This window comes from Oncorhynchus clarkii, chromosome 32, assembly GCF_045791955.1.
Source record: "Oncorhynchus clarkii lewisi isolate Uvic-CL-2024 chromosome 32, UVic_Ocla_1.0, whole genome shotgun sequence".
NCBI classification, from domain to species: domain Eukaryota; kingdom Metazoa; phylum Chordata; class Actinopteri; order Salmoniformes; family Salmonidae; genus Oncorhynchus; species Oncorhynchus clarkii.
The window spans coordinates 31957773-31977078 of NC_092178.1; the positions used below are offsets into that span (position 1 = coordinate 31957773).

The 19306-nt window shown below is 41.3% G+C and overlaps 2 protein-coding genes across 2 annotated transcripts; one reads left to right on the plus strand and one right to left on the minus strand.

Moving 5' to 3' along the window:
- The first annotated feature begins 617 nt into the window (after positions 1 to 617).
- On the plus strand, positions 618 to 17526 carry LOC139391954 (chitin synthase chs-2-like). Its single transcript, XM_071139562.1, has 18 exons — positions 618 to 655; positions 825 to 960; positions 7666 to 7854; positions 8554 to 9587; positions 9674 to 9769; positions 9871 to 10029; positions 10738 to 10912; positions 11089 to 11190; positions 11314 to 11455; positions 11887 to 12087; positions 12184 to 12468; positions 12619 to 12798; positions 12979 to 13308; positions 14158 to 14222; positions 14407 to 14517; positions 16778 to 16992; positions 17179 to 17260; positions 17416 to 17526. The coding sequence occupies exons 1-18, from the start codon at positions 618 to 620 to the stop codon at positions 17524 to 17526; spliced, it is 3651 nt and encodes a 1216-aa protein (XP_070995663.1).
- Positions 1737 to 7183, minus strand: LOC139392362 (uncharacterized). Its single transcript, XM_071140295.1, has 2 exons — positions 7076 to 7183; positions 1737 to 6661 (listed from the first exon to the last, which is right to left on the minus strand). The coding sequence occupies exon 2, from the start codon at positions 5778 to 5780 to the stop codon at positions 2826 to 2828; it is 2955 nt and encodes a 984-aa protein (XP_070996396.1). The 5' UTR covers positions 5781 to 6661; positions 7076 to 7183; the 3' UTR covers positions 1737 to 2825.
- Positions 17527 to 19306: the final 1780 nt, after the last annotated feature.

Here is a 19306-nt window from a genome sequence, read left to right on the forward strand (position 1 = left end):
CCATCATCCCTTTTGTTTTAAATGGTGGCCATCATCCCTTTTGTTTTAAATGGTGTCCATTATCCATTTTGTTTTAAATGGTGGCCATTATCCCTTTTGTTTTAAATGGTGGCCATCATCCCTTTTGTTTTAAATGGTGGCCATTATCCCTTTTGTTTTAAATGGTGGCCATCATCCCTTTTGTTTTAAATGGTGGCCATTATCCCTTTTGTTTTAAATGGTGGCCATCATCCCTTTTGTTTTAAATGGTGGCCATCATCCCTTTTGTTTTAAATGGTGGCCATCATCTCTTTTGTTTTAAATGGTGGCCATCATCCCTTTTGTTTTAAATGGTGGCCATCATCCCTTTTGTTTTAAATGGTGGCCATCATCCCTTTTGTTTTAAATGGTGGCTAACCCTACCACTAAACCCTCCCCACACTCTACCGCTTAAACCCATGCACCTGACTCATGTCCTAACCTTACCTAACACTCATCCCCTCAATAAGGAAGTTGGAAAAGTTCAGCTGAAACTACCTTCACCCTGATGACATGCACATTTCTACCCACACCCAGACTGCACTATAAATATAAGCCTGGTGGGTTCTAATGTATGCATGCATACAAACAGCACAAATATGGATGAGATTAACATGGATGAAGAGCATGTTCTCAGGTAATTCACCATAGTATCAATTGTTTTACTCTGCTAAATTGATGCTCTATCTAAATGTAATTTGTGATTTTAAGAAAGTATCAAGTTTGAGTAGGGTTAATTTTGAGTTAAATAATTATTCCATCACCACAGTTAATTTTCAACCTTCACTTTTCTCTCTGCCTTCTAGGAGATCTTGGGATGTGGGAAAAGATGTCCCTGTCATCCAGGATGAACAGACATCCCGAAAACTAGTGAAACTTCTGCAATGGCTTTCCTTCTTCATTGTTGCCCTTCTTGTATTTGCTCTTGCCATATTTAGTAAGGTAAGATGTTTTGGTTTATTGGAAGGATATCTGTTTGCAACTACAAAACTATTGGTAAACCCTTACATTTAAGGAGCCTTTAAGAGGATTGCAAAGGATTTAGAAGCAGTTAGAACAGTTCATTATTGCATAATATGTAGCTCATATATCATTGAAAACAGTTACACTGTAACTCATAAACACGTCAATTGATTGATTGATTTTATTTGCCAGTGATAAAAATCCATATACACACAGAACGTGCATTTTAAAAACATGACAGCGATAGCACAGTGCTTGTTGCAAAATGTATTACATACATACTTTAAGTAGATACATTACATAGATACAGATATGAATATGGTTCTATTGTTCAATCATAGCCAGCTTTTGACATAAAAAAAGTTATGGTCAGAAAAGCTTTAAGTTGCTGTGGTAGTTTGTGCCACTCAAAAGCACTGGTATATAAAAACATTTGTTTTTACCAGTCACCATCCAGTCTCTAGCTCTGGTGTTGAATTGTTGCACATCTCTAATAAAAGTAATTGGATAGGTACCTGGGCGCTGAGTCAGGAATAGTTGGGTACCATACCAAGTTGGGATTAATACATCCCTTATCTCTACAGACAGCCAGCCTAGATGATTAAAACGCTTGGCCTGCTGATGATGGAATTGTCATTTGGGGTGTTTGTCAAGAGTGAGCTTTATATGCTTATTCTGCCCTTGAGTTGCGTTCCCATGCAAAACTAGACAGATAGCTAACAACTAAGTCTTCAATAAAACTCCCAAGGCGTGACTTTTCTTGAATGAATATATTGAAAACGTTTATGTTGTGAAACTGCAAAATACAGAAAAGAATATACTTTAGTATTCAATTCACACCGACAGTAGCTGTACATTATACATTTGAAGTTGCATAAATACAAAGCACGCGCTAAGGTACCATGCATCTGGCATGATGCCAAACCATATAGCTAATTGTTACTCATATGGTAATTAGCTCCTTTCATTACTCTAATAATGTACAACCATTTATGTAGAATAACAAAGCATATTACACTAGGAACAGTAACAAACTACAGTATTGTATATTTTACAATTCGTTTGCATGACGCACGAGCAAAGTAATACAGCTAACGACATACATGAAAAGCATTGCAATTTGTGAGTAAATGCAACCAACATTGACATGTAAGCAACTCTATCAATAACAAGATTATAACCATTAGCTAAATGCTTGAATTGAACTTACAAACAAATATTTTCCAAGGCTGAAGCGTGACAAGAAATAACTACATTGAAAGACCTGCACCGTAGCGTTGTTTGTAGCTGCTTCTATGCGTGCAGAACAAATTCTCTACTTTCTGTTTGCGTAGTCTTTCTAAGTACCAGAAACATCCACTAGGGGGCAAATAACACCATTGCACACAATGAAAATCCAATTGAACCCTTGTAATAAAATAATCTGTTACCTTCTAACAGGATGGCAGCACACTCCCCGCCTGGTATAATGAAATTGTGCCACTATGAAATAAAACATATCAAGAAACAAATAATGCCCTTTCTATTTTTATCTTTTGTCTCTAGGATGCTTCAGAAAGAAGAACAACAATCTCTGAGATTGGTCTCAGAAACACCTTAGCAGCTCCTTGCTTGACAATTTTTAGTTCTACTTTCCTAACCTTTTTGTCACTACTGGGAAAGGTTTTTACCACAAGCCCGACTGGCCAGTCATTTCTGTGTGCCTGACTGTCTTTCAATAAGACAACATCTCCCACTTTTACATTTCGCTTTTCTGCTGTCCATTTTCTGCGTCTCTGCAGCGTTGTCAGGTACTCCTGTCTCCACCTTTTCCAAAAGGTGTCAGCGAGACACTGGACTTGCTTCTACTGTTTCCATTTCTCTTCTTTTTCTGTGGGAAGAGGGGCATCCCACTCACTCTGATCAGAAGAGAGTTCTCTGATTAAGGCTTTACCTTGCATTGTTATTGGAGCCACGAACCCAAGGGGGTCATAAAGACTATTCACTGTGGACAGGATGCCTCTCCGCGTAAAAGGCTTCTCATTGTGGGACACCTGGAATGAGAAGCTGTCTGTTTCCAGGTTCCAGGAAAGTCCCAGACTCCGTTGAAAGGGAAGAGGATCCACTCCTAGGTCCAGATCTTTTAAGTCTTTCGCACGGTCCTCCATAGGGAAGGCTTCCATAACTGTTTTGCTATTGGATGCAATCTTGTGTAGTTTCATGTTGGACTCCGCCAACATTGCTTGTGTTTTTCTTAGAATGTTGATAGCTTCTTCTGTAGTAGCTACTGATGTCAGACCATCATCGACGTAGAAGTTCCTCACTACATATTGCTTGGGTTCTGACCCGTGTTCCTTCTCACCCTGTAGCGCTGCTCGTCTCATGCAGTAGATGGCTACGGCTGGTGAAGGGCTGTTCCCAAATACATGCACTTTCATCCTGTACTCGGTTATGTTTCTATCTGGGTTGTTGTCTTCATACCAGAGAAACCTTAAGTAATCTCTGTGATCCTCACGTACACCAAAACAGTAAAACATTTGTTGCACATCTGCTGTTAGTGCAATGCAATCCTTGCGGAAACCCATTAGGACACCCAAGAGTGTGTTGTTTAAGTCTGGACCACTGAGCAGAACATCGTTAAGTGACACGCCTTGACACTTAGCACTGGAGTCAAATACTACTCTTATTTGTTCAGGCTTTTGTGGATGGTAAACACCAAATATGGGCAGATACCAACGTTCTTTGTCTCCCTCTAGTGGCTGTGAAGGTTCGGCTTGGTCGTTATCCAGCATATTTTGCATGAAGTCAATAAAATGACGCTTCATGTCAGGCTTTTTGTCTAAAGTCCTGCGAAGTGATGTGAGACGGTTCATGGCCTGCTCCCTGTTATTAGGGAGGCGACGTCTAGTGGGGCGAAAGGGTAGTGGAGCCACCCAGTTGTTTCCATCATCCTGGAAAACCTGTTTGTCCATAATGTCCAAGAAGGCTTTGTCCTCCACTGATGGTGCTGGTTTATCATCGTCTTGTGTTTTGTCGAACACGGAACATCCCAGGCTGTCTGTGTTCACAGTTGTGATTGGATCTCTCGAGTGCACTGTAGAGGGAGAGATGTGTTTCTGAGCTACGCTGTTGTAGTTCTCTTTTACCTGGATGATGTCAGGGCAAGGGCTCAGATAGGATGTGCGACCATTTTGAAGTATGTTTGTCCTGAACACGTTAACATTGGCTGGTCGGTGAGCCGTTCCCAGACAGACCTCACCCACGATGACCCACCCGAGGTCGAGTCGCTGTGCATAAGGAGTGTCGTGGGGCCCATTGATTTGCTCTCGTACCTTGTGTACCCTTAAGATGTCTCGTCCTAAGAGCAGGAGGATGGGAGCGTCTGGGTCCACTGCTGGAATTTTGTCCATAACTGGTTGCAGATGGGGATGATGATACGCAATGTCGGGGGAGGGAATCTCCATCCTATCGTCTGGCATCATATCACACTCAATCAGAGTAGGGAGAGTGAGCTGCATGTGTCCATCTATAGACTCCACCATGAAGTTGACGGCTCTCCTGCCCGAAGTCTCTGTTACCCCAGAACACGTCTTCATGGTGTATGGAGCAGAGTTGTCATTGATGTTGAAGAGACTGAAAAACTCTGTCTTGGCCAGAGATTTGTTACTCTGTTCATCAAGCACTACATACATTTTGACAGCTTTCTCTCTTTTCCCAGCCGGATAAGCTTTGACTAGGCATATTTTTGAACATGATCTTGGATTGACTGCCTCACCACAGATCTCTGTACACTTTGAGGTGACAGATAGAAGAGCATCGTCACCTTGCTCCCCACCATGCTCTTTCTCTGCTGTAGCGGTGTCTGTATATGAAGGGGCTGGGCCTGGATGCAGAGCAGCAAGATGCCTGTCGCTGTCGCACTCAGAGCACTTGATTGAAACCTTACAGTCTTTAGCTCTGTGCTGAGTTGACCCACAACATCGGAAACAAATGCCATTGTCTTTGAGATATGATTTGCGCTCATCTAGAGTTTTGTATCTAAACCCACGACACTTTTTAAGAGGATGAGGCTTGTTATGTATTGGACAGTGATGGTCAGGGTTTTCAACCTTTGTCTTACTGGGTTTGGTTTGGTGGTCTGAGGCCTCAGATGACACATCTGTCTTGTATACAGTCACAGGTGTCTTGCTGCTGTACCTGGCAGGTTTCTCACTTTTCATGGGCACCTGGTTAGTTGAGGTGTAGAGGGTGAAGCTGGGGTCATTTCTAATTTTCGCCTGATTCCTGATGAATCTCGAGAAGAACGAGAATGGTGGGAATGCTACCCGATAGTCCTCCTTATATTTGGATCCCTGTGCTATCCATTTTTCTTGTAAACTGAATGGAAGTTTCTCTACAATAGGGTTTACCCCCCGAGATGTGTCCAGATAAGCGAGGCCTGGAAGGTACCCTTCTACTTTAGCACACTCCAGTTCGAGAAGAATGTCACCTAGTTCTCTTAGTTTGTGATTGTCTTTGTTAGCCAGTTTTGGAAAATCCTCAATTTTCTTCAACAGTGCATTCTCGATCACTTCGGGTGTACCATAGCACTCTTCTAGTCGTTGCCAGACCATGTTAAGTCCTGCTGTTGCGTTGAAAATATGGACAGATCTAATTCTGTTTGCTTGCTCAGACGACTCTGCCCCTAGCCACTTGGTAATTAGATCTAACTCTTCCCCGGCTGATAAATTCAAGTCTCTGGTCGCATTGAGAAAGGATGCTTTCCATGCCCAATAATTTTCAGGACGATCATCAAACTTCAGGAGTCCGGAACTCACCATCTCACGGCGTAGGAGGTACTTGATGAGGTCTGGTGCCACTTGTGACTCAGGGAAGTTTTGTGTGTGTGACTGGAAGTGGGCTTGTTTTCCATTTCCACCATGCTGCTGTTCCTTTCTTTTGAACGGAGAGTCTCTGCTTATGCTCCGTTGTTTGCTACTTTCTAGATTGTGGCATGTAGCTGGGTCAACACTAAGCTCTTGTTTCTCCACTTCAAATGGAAGTTCAGCAAAGTAGGGCCTAGCATGTTGTTGCACACTCACATGTACGTTGGACTGGACTTAAGGGCTGTGTCCCTGTGTCTAGTTCTTTGCGAAGCTCTCTGCGTTCTGATTCTACAGCTTCTTCAAAGGCTGCAGCTTCAGCCAACGCAGCAGCAGCTGCTCTCTCAACTTGGAGAACATATAAAGTTGCCTCGAGTTCAGCTTTTTGCTTCATCACAGAAGCTTCCTTCTCAGCATAGGAAACTTGTGCACGCGCTGCGTCTGCCTTGGCGCGTGCTTTGACGGCTGCAAAACTCGCCGTTGAGGATCTGCTTGACTGTTTTGATGACCTTGATCTTGTAGATTGAGACTTGGTCCCAATGTGCTGAAGAGGCTCTTCCATCTCTCTCTGTTGAACACCTGGCTCTGGTTGTTGCATCGTAGACTGCTGGTCTTCCCTAGGATAAGAGGCTTTGTTGGCTGATGAACGTAGAAACATAACCACCGTGTGTAGTTATTCTTGTGCTTGAGCCCGCTGTGATGATGTTTTTTCACTATTCTGCCCTTGAGTTGCGTTCCCATGCAAAACTAGACAGATAGCTAACAACTAAGTCTTCAATAAAACTCCCAAGGCGTGACTTTTCTTGAATGAATATATTGAAAACGTTTATGTTGTGAAACTGCAAAATACAGAAAAGAATATACTTTAGTATTCAATTCACACCGACAGTAGCTGTACATTATACATTTGAAGTTGCATAAATACAAAGCACGCGCTAAGGTACCATGCATCTGGCATGATGCCAAACCATATAGCTAATTGTTACTCATATGGTAATTAGCTCCTTTCATTACTCTAATAATGTACAACCATTTATGTAGAATAACAAAGCATATTACACTAGGAACAGTAACAAACTACAGTATTGTATATTTTACAATTCGTTTGCATGACGCACGAGCAAAGTAATACAGCTAACGACATACATGAAAAGCATTGCAATTTGTGAGTAAATGCAACCAACATTGACATGTAAGCAACTCTATCAATAACAAGATTATAACCATTAGCTAAATGCTTGAATTGAACTTACAAACAAATATTTTCCAAGGCTGAAGCGTGACAAGAAATAACTACATTGAAAGACCTGCACCGTAGCGTTGTTTGTAGCTGCTTCTATGCGTGCAGAACAAATTCTCTACTTTCTGTTTGCGTAGTCTTTCTAAGTACCAGAAACATCCACTAGGGGGCAAATAACACCATTGCACACAATGAAAATCCAATTGAACCCTTGTAATAAAATAATCTGTTACCTTCTAACAGGATGGCAGCACAGTGCTAAAGCATACCTTTTTGTAAATTATTCATAAATGACGTATTAACTAAATAATAACTGGCTATAAACTGGCTTATAAAGCGGTCTCACAGATCTATGTCTACACACCACACACTGCAATCTATCCACCTATTTTTATTGAACCTTTATTTTCCACAGGGAAGTCCCCATTGAGACCATGTCTCTTTTGCATTGGAGCCCTGCTTCACGCAATCTTGTCAGATTACAAAACTGTGTATTTATTATCTTTGTACATGTTTTTTAACAACTATTTTGACTCGTAAATATCAAGTCTTGAAGACTTACCAATACTATCCCAATTTCATATCTCTATTCTTTTTTTGCAGGGATCCTTTCTGCTCCTGATAACACTGTCAAGTAATGCCACCTATACAGTCCCAGTTGACCAAAAGCCATGCGCCCTCCTCAGTGTCAGCTGTACAGTGATTGCGCCAAGTGTCTTGCTCCTCGTCAAAAGCGTGTGGAAAATATTCTTCAAAGACTCAGAGAAACCATCAAGGAAGACGATTGTGTGGGTAAGCACCAGATGTTCAACATTTTCAGGATGTATTATTGTTCCCCTAGATGACGTATCAGGGACAGATCTGTTAACTTGTTTTGTCTTGGTGAGCAGTGCCAGTAGATTGAGCCAGGTTCACGTCCTTTAGTTTGGGAATGAAGATTAGATGCTGCAGGGGAGCGTAGGAAAATGTTTCCCTTTTAAAGCTAAAGGGATAGTGTGCTGGGTTTTTACCGCTATCTTAATCATTTTCTTACCTTGAGAGACGTTTTGTTTGTCCGTGTGCTTTTGTAAATGGCTTAATGATTACATTTGTCTGTTAAAATACTGACAATTTGTGAAAACACTGTCGTCAAGTTTCGGCTTAAAATTACAATTCATTGTATTTAAAAAAAAAATTTAAGAGAGGAGCCAACTTCAGTAGAAGTCGTGACAATCGGTGGATTGAGATCCAATGCAAAAAAACAGAACTGTATCTCTAGTTTAAACTGACAGATTTTTATGGGAATTGTTTTACTATGCTAATTAGATTTCCGCGGGCGTGGACATCGACCTTTGGGGTTAAACCCAGATCGTTGTATTTCCTTTTTTGTTTTTGAGGAACAGTATGGGTTATATTATGTTAGTTTCCCTCAGAATATTTTTCATCCTTTAGCATTACATTTGCTTGCATTTAATGATACTATTGTAATTCTGATAATGTACAATTTTCCAGGTGCTGTGTGTCGAATTCCTGGTGTCGCTGGGGACAGCGGTTCTCACTATTGTTGCCATGCCATTCTTCGGCATTGTGACCAATGTGACGATGCTGAACAGCATCAGCATCCTGTCCTCCATCTTCCAGGTGGGCGCTCAGTGCATTGCGAGGGAGAGGAAGCGATTCATAGTGCCCCCACTCATCTCATTAGTCCTCATACTGTCAGGCTACGTGCTCTTCATCCTCAGTTACCTGCTGAAAGAAGATAGGGGGATGAACGTCTGGATCGGATTGGCAATAATGGGGACCATCTTTGTCTCGCTGAACTGGTGGGAGAACTACAGCACCCTCTTCAAAAGCTCCTTCCTGAACAGTATATCTGAAGACATAGCGAGGTGCAGGAATGTGGTGAGCATCCTCTCTAGTCTGGTCCGGATTATGGTCACTGCAGCCGTGGTCGGGGCATACATCCCTCTGTCTGGCAGAGTCTGGTCGTCGGTGACATCAGTTCCAGGAGATGTGAAGTTGGTGATCCTGATCTTGGTGGCCGTCCAGATAGTGTCCTCCGCTCTGTGCCATTGGTTCGTGGTGGTGGCTTGCAAAATGCACGCCATGCGGCGAAGCTTCCTGTTACCCATGTACCTGGCCTCGTTAGGTGTTCTGGCAGCGTTCGTCGCTCCTGTCATTATCTTCTTCCAGAATTCAAGTGACTCCAGAGGTGCTAACTACACCATCACAGAGTACTGCAATGATATCACATATGGCAGGGGCCTAAGCGGCGATACTTTCTGGTTTGAGAGGCTAGTCAGGGACATCACCCATACCCTCTGTCCCCAGCACATGACCGACCTAACAGAAATGGGCCTCTTGGGAGGCTCTGCACTCTGCTGGTGGTTGGGTTGGATGCTGTGCACAATGCACATCTGGTTCCTCCAGCTTCAGCGCATCGAGAGGACACAGAATCTGTTTGTGCGGAGGATGTACGAGGGGCCCTTTCTGGAACAGTCCATGCTGCTCAACACGCGTTTTGAGATTCAGAGGAAGAAAACAATGTAAGATTATTGCAAATTCTGTGGAGGGTGGGTAGAGTTTTGTATGCATGTGCATGAGAGAAAGTGTCAAATTACGTTTCCTCCAGCCACAGGCAAACTGACCCAATCACAGTGTACCTGTGTGCAACAATGTGGCATGAGAGCTATGACGAAATGATGAAAATGATCATCTCAATGTTCAGGTACAGTCTGACGTTTTTACATGTTGAGAACGACACAATTGGCAGAGTTAGCAGCTTTTAAATGCAAATGATGTGTTTTTTAAAATTTGTTTCTTTACCAGACTGGACAAATACAGGCCAAGGAAAGACACCAACAATGATGTGAGCTTCGAGTCTCACATTTACTTTGATGATGCTTTTAAAGACGTGAAAGGTAGTAAAGGCCGGCATGTGAACGAATACGCAGAGGACCTGGTGGAGGTTATCCGAGAGGTTTACAAGTAAGCAGTGTAACAAATGTTCACAAATGATGATGCAATGCGCACAAAATTAACTGCATATATACTCGATGTAATATTTCATCTGTAAAGAAATGAATACACAATACGTATGATATTATAATATAGATGTACTAGAAAAAAACAAGACATTTATCAGGAATACGTTTTTTTTTTAATTAACCACATATTCCTCTGAAAACCACCAGGGGATGCTCTACCCACATTCTCCACCATTTGTAACAAAACGCCATCGATGTCATTGTTTGTTAAAGTGTGTGCCTGATAAAAATAAATACATAAATCAGGAGAACTGGAATAATGGCCAAACTAAAAATTTTAATAACTCTTACGCAATCAGGAATGTCATTTTTGTCCAAGTAGAAAACAAACACAGACAGTAGGGAAAAACATGTTTAAAAGGGTCAAAAGTTGAGCCTAAAGTAAGCATAAAAACCTAATGAGACGCACACAGTTGACATCTCCTCTGACAGCAGACAGGTGCTGGATTGAGGCCAAAGCGCATTTGGTGTAGTGAAAAATACCAGCATGTGTCAAAGCAGCGAGTTTGGTCCCCACTGCTGGGGTGCTCAGTGTGCTAATGTAACTCAATCCCAGCACTGCTAACCCGGTGTACACTGCAGATTTAACAGTACGGGTGAGAATAATCATGTACATAAACTTTCCCTCATTTCATCCTTTGAACCTCAGTATCTTCAATGAGAAGGATTCATGCATCTTCAGAGAGAGCTCACCCCTTCCATGCCAGAGGATCCTGCACACCCCTTACGGAGGTCGACTGGAGTACATCCTCCCTAATGGCAACCTGCTGATGGTGCACTTTAAGGACAAGCTACTGATCCGCCACAAGAAGAGATGGTCTCAGGTGAGATAACGCTGTCAATATACAGTGTCTCTGAAAGGTCTAACACTATTTTAATTGTGATTGTACAATCACAAAGCTACAATTCCATTGAAAGTGATATACCTGAATTAAAGTCGGATGATGAAGTTGAATTAGACATGAAACCACAGACTTGATTAGTTCACTCACTGTTACAGATTATGTACTTGTACTACATTCTCGGCTGGCGACTCACCAGGAAGTATTTCAAGAAGTTTGAGCATGGTGGAGATGAGAGCGAGCTGAGGGAAAAGATGATGGTAAACAGCACAAACTATTATTTATTAGAATTCTAGCATCCTGACTTGGATAAATTGTTGTTCTATTATTGTTCTACTGTATATTACGTAGGAAATGGGACTGATACTCTTGTATTTTGTTAGAAAGAGAAGGACAATACCTATCTCCTGGCTTTGGATGGGGACACCGACTTCCAGCCCTATGCTGTAATGCTCCTAATAGATCGGCTGAAACTTTATCCACGTGTGGGTGCAGCATGTGGGAGGATTCACCCGACAGGCACAGGTAGTTAAAGCTTTCGTGTGAATCGTAATAGGAATCAAATGATTGTTCGGGAGATGTCATATCTGATAGACAGCCACAACTGAACAATGTACCCGGATCATCTTTTTGGTTAAATTGTTTATTGGACGTACTCACCAAACAATACTATTTAAGTTTAAGTTTGAGTGCAATGGCACCTGCTTTTTTCATTATATTTACCCGGGCCTAAATCAATATTGTATGTGAACACTATATGTACAGTTAGGGTATAATATACATCATTTATGGCCCCTATTATACAGATATCTACTCAGGTTCTATGGTCGAATGGAATAAAATGTGTTTAAAGTACATTCATAACACTTTTTACAATATAACACTAGACATAAAAGGCAAGAATATATCCTATGGTGTGCTATCCCACGTCGGATCATTCTGTTATATTGCCCCAGGTCCTATGGTATGGTATCAGAAGTTTGAGTATGCGGTGGGCCACTGGCTTCAGAAGACTGCAGAGCACGTGTTTGGTAGCGTGCTCTGCAGCCCCGGCTGCTTCAGTCTGTTCAGGGGCACAGCCCTCATGGACGACAACGTCATGAAGAGATACACCACTAAGGCCACGGAGGCTAGCCACTACGTACAGTACGATCAAGGTAAATCTTTATTCCTGGACAACAGTCACTTGAAGAACAGAGCTACTTGTCTGTGTAGTACTCTCGTCTACAGTACCTCCCTCTGCTCTGTTACAGGTGAAGACCGCTGGCTGTGCACTCTCCTGCTGCAGCAGGGCTGGAGGGTGGAGTACAACGCTGCGTCCGACGCCTACACCAACGCCCCCCAGGACTTCAAGGAGTTCTATAACCAGCGTCGGCGCTGGGGGCCCTCCACCATGGCCAACACCATCGATCTGCTGGGCTCAGGGTCTCTGACCTCCCAGAGGAACAGCTCCATCTCCAAACCCTTCATCCTCTACCAGATTCTCAGCATGGCCGCCTCCATCCTAGGCCCGGCCACAATCTGCCTAATGATCTCAGGTATCCACGGCAACCTGCCTGTCAAGGGCCTCATACAGCTCTAGCTTTGGGGTAGTTTGTTGTTGGAATGTAACAGGATACAAACATTTTGTAAACTGAAGGAAGAGGAATATCGTTCATAATAGTTCTGGTCCTTTCTCTTTTTTTTAGGAAGCTTGTCGTTCATACTAGACATCGATCCCAACGTTGCTTTGGTCCTTGCAACAGTGCCCCCTGTGGTGTACCTGTTGCTGTGCTTCAAGCTGAAATCGGACACACAGATCGCCATAGCAGCCGTCATGAGTGTCTTGTACGCTTTCCTCATGATAGGAACCGCTTTGTCCATCATAGGTAAATGATGACACTAGACTAGGACTTCATCTCAATCAACATAAAGTAGAACCTCAAGAATACCAACCTCAGCGTTACGGACTGACCGTTCAAAGCAATGGGCAATATCAAACTGGGACATTCATTAAATACAAAACGTCAATTCTTTGTCATTACGTTAACTATCTCTGTTCATCTCAGGTGCTATGGTTGAGCAGCAAACCATTTGGACTCCTAGCGGCCTGTTTATCATAGGCCTGGTGCTGATGAACATCATCACAGCAGCGCTCCACCCCAAGGAGTTCCATCTGGTCGTCTACGGCCTCCTGTACTTCATCTCTATCCCCAGTGGCTACCTCCTGCTGACCATCTACTCCATGGTCAACATGAACAATGTGTCCTGGGGCACTCGGGAGACAGGTGTCCATGTCGCTGCTCCACCACCAGCCAAGGCCATCACACAGCGCATCCTACAGGCCAAGTGCTGCAAGTTTCTCTGCTGGGACAGTGGAAAAGTGGCAGACCAGAATGGTCAGTTGCCAGAAACAGTTGTGTTGGCTAATGAGCCAAAGGTGAACCCTAATCTGACCTCTCAGGACAATAACAGGTATTTACATTTTGAGTGTCTGGAGTGTTTACATGATTTCACCACTTCTGTATAAACCGTAAGCATAGTATTTGGATCTGTATTTTTTTTAGAAGCATAACTCCAATATACTGTACTACGTTCTAAGTAAAATAATTGATAGGTATCAATTCAATGATAAGTCTTATACTCCAAGGCTATATGTGGCATTCCACAAGGCTCTGTTTCGGGAGTGATTCATTATTTCCATACACAATATATTTTCATCTAACATCTTTAAATCTTTCTCTTACAGTGTGTATTCTTCATTTTCTCCTATTTTGATGTGTGTATTGAGAAAGCAGTGTGGAATGCACACCAAATAATGTTTGATTTCTTTCAAACTAGGAATGTGGAATTCTGTTCTCATCAGTCTACTGAACAAAGTGAGTATATTTTTTTAATAGATCTATTACAATCTTTCCACTGTGTGACTTTAAAGATGAAGACATTATGATATTATCTTACAAACGTGAGAAAGTAACACACACATTTAGACTTCACCTAGTAACCTTTACTCTGCACACTGTGCCAACTATGTCCCCTCTTCATTGTACTGGTACTGATACTCCCTGTATATAGCTCCATTTTAGTGTATTTTGTTTTTCTTGTGGAAGTTACTATTTTATTTAATATATTTTTTTTAACTGCATCGCTGGGAAAGGTTCATAACCAAGCATTTCTCTGTAAAGTTTACACCAGTTGTATTCATGTGACTAATAAAATAATTAAGATTTGATTCTTTGTATCTACAGACTTTGTAACACAACTGCAGAAGAAGTCCTATGACTTCCCTCTAAATGAAGATTTTCTTGTGAAGGTAGATTTCCTATTCTGTTACCAACATAATATTATGAATGACATAAAAGTTACAAGATACATGTAAAGTTGTCTAACCGCTTCACATTGTTGGTATGTCACTATATCCAGAATCACATATGTTTCACTATACACTGAAGATATCTGACTTGACTATTTAATAAGTGTCTCTTGGTGTGCTTCAGGAAGAGGAGGACTTTTGGAGAGAGCTCCAGAAGCTCTATTTGGAACCTCTGGCTGAGGATAAAGAAAAACAGAAGAAAATCACAAATGACCTAAAGGAACTGAGAAACAAGGTATGCTGTATGCATAGCTCCTGTTTTGAGTGGGCGGTGCTGGGGGGGGGAATCCCCTTTATGATAAAGCATTGCATGCATCTATAAATCACATTTGTGTTACGGCATACAGTTTAGAAGATGCGTTTTTAGGATTTCCACATACAGCTGTCTGGGCTTTTTTGTTGTTGTTGCAGGGTCTGGGAAGAAATTGACCTTTTTATAAACGCATTTCAACATTTACATGAAATAAGATATTAGCATTATCTTTTTTAATACCACACAAATGGCAGAAATGAGTGGCTACTCTGACAGTGTCAAACTGACAGCAAGATGCTTTTGGGAAACTGGGTCTAGATTGCAAACAGTAGCCCAGGCCAATAAAGTGACACACAGATTGTACAATATTAATAGCAATATACATAAAAATGTATTACAAATAAAAATTGGAAATACCTTATTAATAATTATTCAGACCCTTTGCTATGAGACTCGAAATTGAGCTCAGGTGCATCCTGTTTTCCATTGATCATCCTTGAGATGTTTCTACCACTTGATTGGAGTCCACCTGTGGTAAATTCAATAAATTGGACATGATTTGGAAAAGCACACATCTGTCTATATAAGGTCCCAAAGTTGAGGAATTGTCCGTAGAGCTCAGAGACAGGATTGTGTCGAGGCACAGATCTGGGGAAGGGTACCAAAAAAATGTCTGCAGCATTGAAGGTCCCCAAGAACACAGTGGCCTCCATTTTTCTTAAATGGATGAAGTTAAGAACCACCAAGACTCTTCCTAGAGCTGGCTGCCTGGCGAAACTGAGCAATTGTTGGAGAAGGGCCTTGGTCAGGGAAGTGACCAAGAACCCGATGGTCACTCTGACAGAGCTCTAAAGTTCCTCTGTGGAGATGGGAGAACCTTCCAGAAAGACAACCATCTCTGTAGCACTCCACCAATTAGGTCTTTATGGTAGAGTTGCCAGACGGAAGCAAATGACAGCCCACTGGGAGTTTGCCAAAAGGCACCTAAAGGACTCTCAGAGATTCTCGGGTTTGATTAAACGAAGATTGAATGCCAAGCGTCACGTCTGTAGGTAACCTGGCACCATCCCTACGTTACTACCCTGCATGAATCTGTAGCTAGAGCCAACCAACTAGGTTCAATGTCAGCCAACTAGCTAACATTGTGCTATATAACTAGAAATGCAAATGGCTCTGAGATACAAATAATATTACTACACAGATCATACATCTAACATTAGCTAGCCCTGCCAGCCAGGTAACGTAAGCTTTAACTTGCAATGAAAATGATTTTCGGACAAAATTAGAAACGTATAATATCTGAAAATGTCACTAGCTAGACTCTCGTACCCATATACTCGGATGAATGCTTCTCCCTCTCTGTCACAGATGCCATGGTTGCCCTTGGTTTGAAGATGTAATCCGGAGTCAGATGTTTTATACAACAGCTTTCTGTGTGTTCTCTTTTTTACTCCCTCCGCATATTTGCAATCCAACGCCATAATTTTCTTCGTCTCCTTAGCTTTCATACTCTGCTTCCACTGGGCATTCCACTGATCTCAAAACTAAGTCCTCCAGAAAGTGGAAAGCATTAGAGCTATACTTTTGCAGTTCTTCATGTTTTTCAAAAAAGGTGGATTAGAAAGGATTACCTACACATACTGAGCAGCTCATGTTATAGACAGAATCTTGCTACATGGCAGACCAATCCGAACTCATCTCTCGGCATGTCCAGCCCATACATTATCTCAGCCAATCACGGCTAGCGGGAAGGTTCCTGACTTTTTCCTTGGCTAAACCAACTAGGCTCGTAATTTAACAACTTTCTCAGTATTTACAAAATGCATACAAGTTTGTTATTAAGGCACATTAAAGTTCATATTCCAGACGGCATTTCTGCCACAAAACACATTTTAGTAATGTTGCGCAACATGACTTCCTGTGAAGTAATGATGCGCAACATACGCCTTGTTTCCTGAAACAAGTTATTTTTTTATTTTAGCTAAATTATTTCAATTTATCAGGGGGTGCTGCAACACTCCTACTTCCCTGCGGCTATGGCTATGGCTGTATGCTGTCTTTTCATTTCAATGTACATGATATTAGCATGAAGTAGAAGGTGTAGTACTTTGTCTGTCTCTGGTATTAAAAAGATTGTTTCAATAGCACTAAACTATCACTAGTTGGAGAAATCCACTGTCTGTGCATGCTTGCCTGTCTTGTTCATATCCCTTTAATTGAAACTAATCTCCCCTTCATACAGGTGACTTTTATCTTTTTCATCTGCAATGCCATGTGGCTGGTGGCAACGTTCACTCTTCAGGCCATTGGAACCTCAGTCACCATCAAAATCCCAAAATCCAATCTCAATCTGACTCAGACTAGGGAGTATCTATTTATCGATCCAGTAGGACTGATGTTCCTTTTGGGATTTGCATCCTTACTGCTGATCCAGTTCTTTGCCATGTTCTACCACAGGTGATTATTTAAATTAATGATGTATTTATTTATAGGCAGGATCACCATTCTAAACCACATTTTCAAAATACTATTTTCTTAAAGTAATTTATATTTATATTATTTATATTATGATAAATTAACCCATGAAGTCATACCCATTTTATAGCTATTGCATGATTATTATTTTATTTTTTGTTCCTTTAGAATTTACACTCTGATCCATTTCGTGGCATTTGCGAACACGGAGTCCAAGACTGAGAAAAGACAATCAGACGATGGCATGCAGGTAAATTAACATAATCTTACTGACGATGAAGAGGAAACATCTCGAGGGCACAAAAGGAACTAACACTTTGTTTTCATGTTATATCATATCAATGGCGTTCCTGTTGGTGGATAACTAAAGATGTGTTTCTGTACCTTCTGACTCCAACTTCACAGATTCCTGACATGCTGGAGATAGAGCTCAAAGACGACAAATACTTTGACACATTTCTGTCTATAGAGAATCCAGCAGCAATCCAGCAACAAGGCCAAGAAACCCCAGTGTGAGGTGTCCCTTAGTGGCAAGCAGTTGCAGCTAAAATAGTAATAGGAGTCGGATACTGCAGTTTTGCGTTAGATGTTGCACAGTTAGATATAGTAGTATTGAGGGAGAATGTTCCAAATAGTATAGATTATAGAGAGTATTTATTGGATTTGATAGAGTTAACCTTTGTTTAACCAGAAAAAGACCCGTGATGAACCTCTTTTGCGAGGGCAGTGTGAACATACAATACAAGAGCAAAGACGGGGACAAAACATTAAAAACAATTGCAGCGATCAACAACATGTATTATAGCATAACGGAGTATAACAATTGAATGGGAATTAAATCTCAGGGAAATGTGATATGTGCTATTTCATGTGTGATCAATTGTTGTAGCTTGTAATCTTTGTTTGCTCCTTGTGTGCTTTCCCTTTTTTTAATCAAATGCTTTGTTGTAAATCACTTCCTATTAGTATTTTGGTTAGCAGTTATACTTTTCCCTTTTGAGTGAAGCACTTTATCTGTATATTGCACTAATATATTGAGATTTTTTAGTGGAGTTGTGTGCTATGTATTTATTATGTAACTGAATAGAATGTATAATTACAGTATTTTTTTGTTATTAAAGTAGGCAAGACAGTTAAGAACAAATTCTTATTTATAATTTATAAGCCCTCTCTACCGATAACATTGTGCTTTGTTTCATTCTGGTATCTGTATGCTAATCCATGCGTAATACAACTATATACATACTGTATTACTCTCATAGTTTCTGTGTACGTCTGATTCATTTGATCAAAGTTTTGATTGAAGACAGATAACACCCGTGATGAGGGATGAATAGAATCGGATGCATGCTGGGGAGTAAGAGGATCGCGTAAAACCTCTCTGGGATATGTGGGACGGTAGCATCCCACTTGGCCAAAAGCCATAGAAAATGCAGAGCGCCAAATTCAAATAAATTCCTATAAAAATCTAACTTTCATGAAATCCCACATGTAAGATACCAAATTAAAGCTACACGTGTTGTGAATCCAGCCAACGTGTCAGATTTCAAAAAGGCTTTTCGGCGAAAGCAAACGATGCTATTATCTGAGGATAGCACCATAGTAAACAAAAGAGAGAAAACATTTCAACCCTGCAGGCGCAACACAAAACGCAGAAATAAAAATATAAATCATGCCTTACCTTTGACGAGCTTCTTCTTTTGGCACTCCAATATGTCCCATAAACATCACAAATGGTCCTTTTGTTTCGATTAATTCCGTCCATATATATCCAAAATGTCCATTTATTTGCCGCGTTTGATCCAATAAAAACACTGGTTCCAACTTGCGCATTGTGACTACAAAATATCTCAAAAGTTACCTGTAAACTTCGCCAAAACATTTCAAACTACTTTTGTAATACAACTTTAGGTATTTTTTAAAGTAAATAATCGATCAAATTGAAGACGGGATGATCTGTGTTCAATACAGGAAGAAAACAAACTGAAGCATGCTTTCTGGTCATGAGCCTCTATCAAACAGTACACATGAAGTGACCCTCGTTCAAGATGGCCGTACTTCTTCATTACACAAAGGAATAACCTCAACCAATTTCTAAAGACTGGTGACATCCAGTGGAAGCGGTTGGAACTGCAAGCAAGTCCCTTATAAATCTGGATTCCCAATGAAATTCCATTGAAAAGAGGGTGACCTCAAAAAACAAACTGAATGGTTTGTCATCTGGGTTTCGCCTGCTACATAAGTTCTGTTATACTCACAGACATGATTCAAACAGTTTTAGAAACAGAGTGTTTTC